General features: G+C 39.0%; 1 protein-coding gene across 2 annotated transcripts; it reads left to right on the forward strand.

Moving 5' to 3' along the window:
• The first annotated feature begins 277 nt into the window (after positions 1-277).
• Positions 278-10,084, forward strand: haus5 (HAUS augmin-like complex, subunit 5). Of its 2 annotated transcripts, XM_030727895.1 has the most exons (20): positions 278-408; positions 502-635; positions 742-804; positions 1,001-1,033; positions 1,190-1,214; positions 1,338-1,461; positions 2,206-2,365; positions 2,472-2,568; positions 3,606-3,697; positions 3,775-3,829; positions 3,919-4,046; positions 4,123-4,204; positions 5,155-5,309; positions 5,682-5,844; positions 5,997-6,077; positions 6,243-6,388; positions 6,773-6,869; positions 8,267-8,405; positions 8,568-8,700; positions 9,823-10,084. In XM_030727895.1, the coding sequence occupies exons 2-20, from the start codon at positions 538-540 to the stop codon at positions 9,923-9,925; spliced, it is 1,974 nt and encodes a 657-aa protein (XP_030583755.1). In that variant the 5' UTR covers positions 278-408; positions 502-537; the 3' UTR covers positions 9,926-10,084. The 2 variants fall into 2 exon arrangements, with proteins under 2 accessions (XP_030583755.1, XP_030583756.1); XM_030727896.1 differs by lacking the exon at positions 278-408 and having other exon boundaries at positions 422-635.
• The last annotated feature ends 125 nt before the right edge of the window (positions 10,085-10,209 follow it).

The raw sequence follows: 10,209 nt of genomic DNA on the forward strand, positions 1-10,209 counted from the left end.
ACAATCGTGCCAAATTCAAAGTCACTTAAGTGACCTTTCTTCTTCAGTTTGAACTTTAGCAGGTTGTTGTGGGCATGCCTAAATGCACTGAATGTCACGTGATTGATTGATTTAGATGTTTGTGTTAATGAGAAGTTTAGGAGGTATAACTAAAAGTGTCCAGTAAGGGTTAAATGACAGTGTTGATAATATTAATGGCTGTGGGTGTGTTTGCGCTCCAGTCCAGCAGGTGGCGGTACTCTCCTCCTCCTCCGTGCTCGTTGATCGGAAATACTGTTGACAGGCGGGAACATGAAAGTTTGAACAGGTTTTAGGTTACAAAAAAAAAAAAAAAATATATATATATATTGCTGTGTTACCACCATAACTTATTTGTATTAAATTAAAGACATCTTTCGTAGGAGCACAGTAAGTTGGAGACCTATCTGTGAGTTAAATGCAGTCCGCCGCTTAAGCAAACGGCGCGGGTCGATAACATTAGTGTCCTGTTGTTATTTCCAGCTTTAGCCAGCTCGCTACCAGCTGTTATTTGTCAGGATGGCGGACAGAAATCTTGTTCAGGAGTTGAAACGCTGGGCGACAGAGGAGTTTGGGCTGTCCCCGGACAGGCTGCCTAATGACAACTATTTTAAAACGTTGGTGTCTACTTTTATATTCCCTGCCATCGGTGTTGTTACTGAAACGCGGACAGTTCTCAATTTTCAGCCTCGAGCTAATGTTCAGTGTTTGTTTGTTTTCCAGGCTTTGTGTTGGGACGGGGAAGCCCATATGGAAATATGTTATCCAGCATGTTTTTCAGCAAAGGTCAGTCTTTGTTGTTCTTTAACCTTTTGATCACTAACTTGTGGCTGGTTTCCTCTGTGTGCTCCCACATTCACGCGGTAATTTTTTGTCTGGCCCATTAAAAAAAAAAAAAAAAAAATCCGTGGCACTTGTTGAATAGCTTGGTTTCTAAAATAAACTGCAGTTTTTCACTGATTTCGCTGTTCTTTTTTTTCAGGAATGTGAGGATCATGCGCGGCAATCTTCAGTGGTATCCTGTTTGTCCCTGACTGAGATTTGCAAAGCCTCCAGCTTCACTATAGATGTGTCAAACTTGACCTGCATTACTTTATATATTTCACTGGCAACTGAATGCCTACATTTCTTTTTTCTTTATATGCTTTATTATCCTTGACATTACTACCAGGTATAAACTACTTCAAGACAAGGAGGTAGGCTTCAGCTTGTTTCTTTTCCCCAGTAGTTGTAAGTCATTAATCCTCAGTGACTGCACTTCCAATTAACAAGGTGGCATTTCTGTAAAGCGATGTTTGTGTTTCCTGGTGTGTTGTCAGGCTGAGGGCCAGAGTGAGGCTGCAAAGCGTAAAGAGCTCCAGAGGAAGATAGAGCAGCTGAAAGCTGAGATCAGTCACTTGGACTCTCAGATCAGTATAACAGAGGAGCAGATGGCCACACAAGGTTAGTCCATCATATGCGCTGTGGGTTGGACTTCCTTTCTTCCATCCATCCATCCATTCTCTTCTGCTTATCCAATTCAGGGTCGCAGGGGGCTAGAGTCTATCCCAGCTGTCATTGGGTGAGAGGCAGGGCACACCCTGGATAGGTTGGCAGTCTCTTACAGGGCTAACACAGGGAGACAGACAGCCATTCGCACACCTACGGGCAATGTAGATTTGTCAGTTAACTTAACATGCATGGACTATGCTGGACTTAATTTGGGAATTACTATATTAACTATATTACTATATAAATTTTTTTTTCCTTATTTAAAGAAAAAAATGAAAATGCATAGTTGGAAAAATATCTTAAAATTTTACACAGTTCACATGGAAACAAGTTCAGCTCAGGTATTTTATATATACCACAAAGGGCTGAGAAGTTTGAGTCAATGGTATTAATTTCCTCAAATCATTTTACTTGATTAAAGCCACCTTTGGCTGCACCACAGCAGGTAGTTCCACATGTTTGATTTGGCAGAGTTTTACACCAGAATTACACCTGGAATTGAACCCACTTCCTTTTGCTCGCCTAGTGAACGTGTTAACCACTATACCATTGGACGCAGTACATTGTGTTACATGAATATGGGAAAAAGTTTTTTTTTGTTGTTGTTGTCCCTTGACAAGCAGAAATGGCTCCTGGCTGCCGTTTTGCCATTTGTGTTTAATAGCTACATTTTCTGCTGTTGGTGTGATTATACAGAGCAGTCAATCAGTCGAACCTGGGCCCACATGGAGGACAACCAACGCAGAGAGCTGCTTCTTCAGGCCTTCAGGCAGCGCTGCATTTTGAGCCGCAAGGTGCTCTCTGATGACGTGCAAAGGATCAGTGTGAACTGCCAGGACCTGGAACACATGGCTAGGTAAAGCAAAAATATTTACTTGTGTATTTAAAGTAAAAAAGGAGAGTGATAGCTTTTCTTTCACAAATCATGTTGCGGTTTACTTGTGTGCGTATGTTTCTTACAGAAAAGCAGAAATTGAAGTGCTGTTTGATGATAAACCTTCCAGCAGCAGAGATGATGACAACCTCAACACCAAAGTAGCAACAGAAGCACAAGTTCTGGTAAAACATGCCCGAATCTCATCTGTATTTTATTCAGTTAAGTTTAGAGTGCTTTAATCAAACTGAAACAGTGAATATAGCTGCTTTTCCACCACTTGAAGGACCCTTTGCATGTTTCAGGGGTTTAAATTAAAGCTGCCGTAGCCAGAAGAAACACAAGGCAACTAAAGAAAATTGGCAGTTCAGTGACTTAATAATGAGAAATAATTTTTACCGTCCAAAAGTCCCAGCTCGTGGAGTGGTATTTTCTAAAAGTGGTGGAAGTTGCAACACTTCTCTGGACAGGTTGCCAGTCTATCATAGGGTAACACAGAGAGACAGACATTCAGATTTAGGACCAATTTAGAATCACCAGTTAACCACACATGCATGTCTTTGAACTGTAGGAGGAACACGGAGTACTCTAAAAGAACCTATGCAGGCGCAGGGAGAACATGCTCTTTTGTTCCAGTTTTTACATTAACTTGCAAAACCTGTTGGCTTATTTAGCATTTTGGGCCTTTTAAAATCATTTTGTTTTCCAGTAGACTGAATGGGGCCCATTTGCAGGGTAGCAAGTCAAGACCAATGGCAGAACAGCATGCTGCATTTTAGACTGGAGTAGTGCGGTTTGGTATGGTCACATGCATAAGGCACAGTAAAAACAGAGATTGCTTTTTCTTATGTTGGCCTCCAATTAGCCTGATCGGTGGAGGTTGTTAGAAAAAAAAAATGAACAGGGTAAAGGACAAAAATCCCACATTGTGAGAGTGTACCAAGGGCACAAATAAAATCAGCAAACCGGGAATAATATTCTTTGAGGACCAAAGAATACGGGTACATTTAATCATGTTATGCCTAATTTCATGGTACTATAACAAAAGGATAAATGTATTGATTCATGGTTTTTCACTGCTCTTTTTTTGAAAATTCAGTTAAAATTTCATGAGAATAGCAACATTCACACAAATCTGTAATCAGATGCATACTGAGGTATCTGTTGCATATCAGCTGATGACTGAATAAAATCATCCATTTCTTTAATTTTCTCTCTTTAGCGTGAAGTGAGACAGCTGTGTGACGACAGGGTCCACTTCTATCAGTCTTTACAAGCAAGTGAATTGAAAACACAGCGCTCTGCAGCAACACAGTAAGGATTACAGTGGGTACATGATAAAATTTAATTAAACTATAAGTTATTTACTCATTTTTTGGTTTTCCCCTCAGTATGAGCCGTGACCAGAGGACTGCTGTATTTCAGTACTGGCTGAGTGCTGTTGAGGTTGGTGTATTTTGATCAGTGTCTACTATTTTTGTATGTACATGATCTTTCATTTTGACTTAACACACCATTGCTTGCTGTGTCATCAGAACATGTTGGGAGGTTACCCTCCAAACCATGTCCTATCAGCCCTGCAATATTTAGCTTCAAGAGAGCAGAAGGTATTGGAGGAGAAACTAGCTTCTCTGGATGTGACATGGGATGTAACAGCTCTACAGTAAGGCAATGATTGTGAGCTTTCATTTCACATCATTTAAAATTTTCAGTATGATGCATTGTTCTTTGTTGTGCAGGTTCCGCTATGAAAGCGATCACCTTCTGGATATGTCAGCAGAGGAGGAAAATGAGTTACCACCAGTTAAGAGCCTCTTAGAGGTGCGGTCACTTTTTAGTACAATACAGTAATGCATGATGTTCACAGCTTAAGAGACGATGTTCATGCAGTCATGGTAAAAAGAAAGTACACTCTGTTAATTCTAAGAATTTACATATCAGATTCTGAAAAAATAATCTGGTCCTTATGAGCTCTTAAAATGAGGTAAATCAGTGCAGAAGCAGTGTGTGAACAACTAAGTACACCCCATGATTCAGTAGCTTGTAGAACCACCTTTATCAGCAATAACATAAGTAAGTATTCATTTTCTGTATGACTTTATCAGTCCTTCACTTCATTGTGGAGAAATTTTGGCCCACTCTTCTTAACCACATTGCTTGAGTTTATTAAAGTTTGCTGGCATTTTTTGCTGGCATTTGCACAGCTCTCTTAAGGTCCTGCCACAGCATTTCAGTTGGATTGAGGTCCAGACTTTGACTGCAACACCTTGATTTTGATTCTTTTTTTTTTATAAAGCTGTTCTGTTGTAGATTGGCAGAGGATCATTGTCCTGCTGCATTACAACGTTTTGGCTGAGCTTTAGCTGTCTGACAGATGGCCTCACATTTGACTCTAGAATAATTTGGCATTTTGAGGAGTTCATAGTCAACTCAATGACTGTAAGGTGCTTAGGTCTTGTGGCTGCAAACCAAGCATAAATCGTCACCCTTCCACTGCTGTGCTTGTTTGGTTTTCTCCAAATGTCGTGTTATGCACAGTGCTGTGGTCTGTTCAGATGCAACTTTGCAAACCTAAGCTGTTCTTTTTAGAGAGAAGAGGCCATACTTGTTAACTTTTTTTTTTTTTTTTTTTTTTTTGTTACCTTACAAACCTTATAAAAACCTTATGAAGTAAAGAGAGTGCATTTTATTTTTACCATGACTGTCTTTACTGGCATTTGTGATCAGCACATTTTTACACATTGACCTTCGTGTGATTGTTGTTGCTCCAGGCTGCTTGGGAAGAGGTGGAGCAGAGCTTAGTGGAACTGGCACAGACTCGCTCCAGAGTCCAGCAGCTCAAAAACCAGTTGCAGACCCGTAAGAAGGAGGCTGAGCTTGAGGTGTCTGGTATTGGAGTTGAACTCCAGGATGAATCTTTGGCACTGTAAGTCCAATTGAATTAGACCCTCTGTTTTTGTCCATCATATTATTGTATTTTTCAGTACTGCAATATAGGATAGAGCTGCTCGTTATAAGGTCCAACAAAAGCTGCAATTATTGGATCAGTCAGAATCAGTTATTGTTGAGCTTTGTTTTGTTTTTTTTGTGTGTGTTTTTGTTTTTTGAGGACTCAACGTTAAAAATGTTCTTGGATGAGTCAGCTTTAAACTTTGTGTTTATACTGTCTGCAAACAGCTAGTTGAGATTGTTTTAATTGGTGGTAACAACTTTAGAAGAAGCACTAACTTTGTCTTTTATTCATTATGCTTTTTTTTTTGTTTGTTTGTTTGTTTTTTCTTTTACTGTGGACTATTAGATCAGCTTTCGAGGTGGAACTGCAGTGTGTGATGCAGGCAGCTGCCAGGGATTATATCAGAGACCGCTGCATCCAACTTGACCAACATGCTCGAAGTCGACAGGAGGTGCTAAGAAGTCTTCGCAGCCAGTGGCAGAGCATTCTGGACTTCAGACAACTAGTGGTGAGAGTTGATGGACAATATTCTTGGATTAAATCTTTTGTATGTCTGTGGTCCAGATGTCTTATTCTTGGTACACAGAGAGAGGCAAACTTTTTGTTAGTATTTGTCACATCATTAAAAAATAATCATGTTCTGCTTTTGTGTCTTTGCAGTTTCTCAGACAAGAGCAGATCAGAGGTCTGATTAAGGGGAACTCAACGGCTAAGACACAGCTGATTAATCTTCACAGAGAGGTCAGGATCAATGACAGTGAAGTAAAGATATGATTTATGAGTTGCTTCACTCTGGAGTGAAAGATTTTATTACAAGTTATGCTTAAAAAAAAAAAAAAAAAAAAAAAGACTAAAAGCACATTTTTGTAACACATTGAGGATTTTAATCTTTTTGTTTTGTGTCAGTTAGAGGAATTCATCCAGGCAAAACTAGTGCCACAATTTGAAGATGTCACCACCGCAGCCAACAGTCTAAGGAACTCTATTTCTAAGGAGGCCAAACAGATGGGAACAGTTTCACTTCTTTCGCTGGACCGCAGGACTATTGAAGGGTATGAGCATGTTGCTTGATACCCAAAGAGGGTAAATCAGTCAGTCTAGTAGGTAACTAACACTGTTATTACTGTTGTTCAAGTATACATTTATTTGGTGGTAAAATCAGGAGTTACTCAAATTATGCTGCCATTTTTTTTTCTCCTAACACTCTTGTTTTGAATTTTTTGCATTTGCAATTACAAATTTACAGATGGAGGAAGAAAAACAGCAAAGACAGAGATAACTATCATATTTGCTTCATTGGTGGTAAATCTGTGGCTCCAGCTGCAGTGAACCTAAGCACTTAGTGCATCAAAAGAAGACATATTTAATCTATTTGATCTTTATCTAGGGGTGACAGTTGCTAACTAGAAATGTAATTATATTTTTGTTTTGTTTAGTATGCAAAGAATTCCTGCATCATGGTTGTCCATCCATCGCTTGCAGTCTCCAAGCTTCAGCAGCTTGTGTCAAAGCCTGTCATTTCCTCTGTACAAGGTAAGTATTGGCAACATAAAGCAGAAACTGTTGCAACAAGAATTAATGAATGAGAAATACAGACTGTTTTCTTTTTGTTTCCATAAACCAGCTCAGTGCTCACACTCTCAGTCATATTATGCTACAATCACACAAGGGAAAAACAGTGAATGAAGACTTCAGCATGACTAAAATTATCGTGACCATGTGCAATGAACTTGTGTTCTTATTGCCTCTGAAATGGTTGCTTTAGTTGCGGTCTTCAAAGTGACTTTGGTACAACAAGACGCAAATAAAATGGCAATAAGACAGTTGGTCTGCTGTTAGTCTGCTATCAGTTTGCAGCTGAATGGGGTCAAATTGTTGCAGATCTCTTACCATCTACATACCACAGAAATTCATATTAACTGTTTGTATTAAGAGTCCAGCCACAACCTCATAGTTTTAAAACAGAAGATTACAAATTTGTTTACAAATATTGATGTAGTTGCTGCAGGACAGCAATTTAACTGCAAACTGACGGATAGCTGAGCTGAATCAAGCGCTGTATTGCAAAGAGATGCATCGCGTACAAGCTTTTCTCAATAGTGCAGACTGATCTGATTTTAGACTGATTGTGTCCCATTAGACAACTTGTGCAACTGCCTTGTGATTGAAAAGGTGACCCAGCGGTTGAGGGTGTTTCACGCTCACCGTCTGAGCGTTCCGCTGGAGTCGATTGCTGAACCCCAAAAAATACGATGCAGTCCTCAGGCAACTTTTCTTCCTTCCTTCCTTCCTTCCTTCCTTCCTTCCTTCCTTCCTTCCTTCTTCCTTCCTCCTTCCTTCCTTCCTTCCTTCCTTCCAACGAGGTTGCTATCGTTTTTACTTGTGACTGAGCCATTTGCTTCAGTAAAAGCAGATGTTACAGTGACTGTTACGGTATCTGAACTGGTGATATCAAATTATATGTAAGGGACTATAGACTATTTAAAACACCCAAATTGTAATTTCAATCACTAATGCCAACAGTTTATTCAATTACAATGCTTAGGAAAGGGCTTTGGAAGAAACTAAATAATCTTATAAGAGGGACTTCAAGACAATCTCCTTACCCTGACTTGTTTGCCTGTGGATACATTTGTATTTCTCTAATATGATTTTCTACAAAATCATTGTCTGCAGCTACTCCTTAAATGTGCCTAGAGTGCTTGTGATAAACTCTCACTACCATCGATTGATCCCACACCTCTCATGAGCAGAGATTATAAAAAATTGTATCTTTGAAAATCAATTTCCCAGCACAGAGGGACAATAGATTGCATTTACCAGGCTACCATGAGGTGTTACTTTTCACTGTTTATTTTTTTTGCTTATATATATGTAATATCGTAGTAACTTTTTTGTCTTTCTCTGACTTTGACACCACCCAACTACAGGCTCCAGAGGAGTTGTGTTCCCGATCGCGCTCACAACAGCTCGAGTTGCGTTTTCTCAGTCAGTTACTTCAACTTCACTCTGCCACTCTGCAGAAGATAAAGAAGGAAGCGGAGCAGCTGTATGCATCTGATCAAAAAGGTAACCAGTAGAACTTTTTTTTGCTTTAAATGCAAATGAAGGCAATGTTTGGTGTACACATGCTTAATATATTGATAAATTTGTGGTACCACAGCAAATAAAATGTTCAGTGGATTGAAATGAGTTTTAGTAATGTACTACTGTCTGCACTATGCCTCTCAGCTCTCCTGTCTAGAGTCATGGAGGAAGACCAAAAGCTTCTGAAGTCTTTGGTACCAAGAGTCAGAGGCCTCACCCAATGCTGTGCACAGGGCCTTTCCTATGGGGACCAAGTCAAAACTGCCATCTCTTACTGGTGGGACACAATTCTTAAATTGATAACCTGTTTTTAAAAAAACAAATACTGCATTTTTTTTTTAATTAAGATGGGAATATTCTTTATAATCTGGCTGTGTTATAAAAATGCTCCCAACTTTGCTGCTGAGATCTGGGAATTACCAAGTGTGACACAGCTTACAGTGGTTTGAAACCGAAACAACATCTATAAGTGAAAATGAGTGTGACAAGTAATCACTAAAAGACCATGTTTTAAACATCCATTAGAACTACTTCCTGGTTTAACTTCTACATAATACTTAGATTTTTTTTTTTTTGTGCGCACCTTTGTGCACGCTTTTTGTATGTGGTTTTGCTTTCCAAATAAGTGATTTGGGCAGCTTTAATTATCTGACATTGATTGTCTGACGAGGCCTTTTTACTATTATGGAGCCCATTACGGAGTGGTAAGTGTACTTGCCATTTTTAACTGGTCTCAATAATGCGATGGACAAATTACACCTGATCGTTAATTGAGATTATTATTGGCTGACTGACATCTCGTTAATCCAGAGTGAATATCCAGCAGATTTCCCAGACATGGATCAAGCTGGGTCTTTGACTAATAAATTTTTCAGTGGTGATCTTCTAGTTTTTATGGCAGATGGTGGTTTCATTCATCTAATTGTATATTTTTGGAACTGAAACTTTGAAAATAAACTCTAGCCTAAACCTTAACTGCACAGATTTTTTTTTTTTTTAAACTGTGATACTTTTAGAGCCCAATCAATACTGGAATTTTTTGGAAATAAAAACTATTATCTAGCTATATCAGCTGATAATCTTTATTTTACATGCATTATTATGTGAAAATGGAAATATTGGAGTCATTGTTAGTGTTCCAGAAATTTCACGTGGTGAACAGTGCTGAGCATATTGAAAATAAAGGAGTCTGAGCACGCTCTGCTGGAGATATGAGATGACACAGTTTCTAAATACCTTGCAATTATTTTTTTGGCAATTTTAAAAAAAAGGTTTCATACATACAATCCAATTCATCTGTGATAGGTCAATATCTAATTGATTTTTTTGGTCTGGCTTTGTCCTTGTCAGTGTCTCATAATCTGGTTATTAAATTATTTTGGTTTGTGTGTTCATGCAGGTGGGATAGACCAGCCCAGCACGTCCTTCCTGAAGTCACTAAAGGAGGACTGACTTTTCAGCAGTGGTTACAAAGGTGGAAATTAGCTGCAAAATCCTCATAGTGGATGCCTCACAGTTTAATAGTATGGCAGATACCTTTCAGCACCTTTCAAGGTAGAATTATCACAATGTTGCAGATATGCAATGCACAAACGGTGTTTTTCATTGTTATAATTACTCCATGTGTAAATCAGTCACTAATAAAACCTTTTAAAACGAAATATTTGTTCCTTCTTTGCTTCCACACATCCATTGAAGTTGTTTAAACTGCCTCTGGCACCTGTATTGGAAAACCAAGCTGAATCCATTCTGAATGAGCCGTAGGTGTCTATCAATAGCCCTGCAT

Source organism: Archocentrus centrarchus, chromosome 4 (genome assembly GCF_007364275.1).
Source record: "Archocentrus centrarchus isolate MPI-CPG fArcCen1 chromosome 4, fArcCen1, whole genome shotgun sequence".
NCBI classification, from domain to species: Eukaryota; Metazoa; Chordata; class Actinopteri; order Cichliformes; family Cichlidae; genus Archocentrus; species Archocentrus centrarchus.

Coding starts and splice junctions, on each gene's coding strand:
- haus5 (XM_030727895.1), top strand. CDS start 538: ATGGCGGACAGAAATCTTGTTCAGGAGTTGAAACGCTGGGCGACAGAG. Junction 1,215..1,337: donor AACTACTTCAAGACAAGGAG/GTAGGCTTCAGC, acceptor GTGTGTTGTCAG/GCTGAGGGCCAGAGTGAGGC. Junction 6,870..8,266: donor TGTCATTTCCTCTGTACAAG/GTAAGTATTGGC, acceptor ACCCAACTACAG/GCTCCAGAGGAGTTGTGTTC.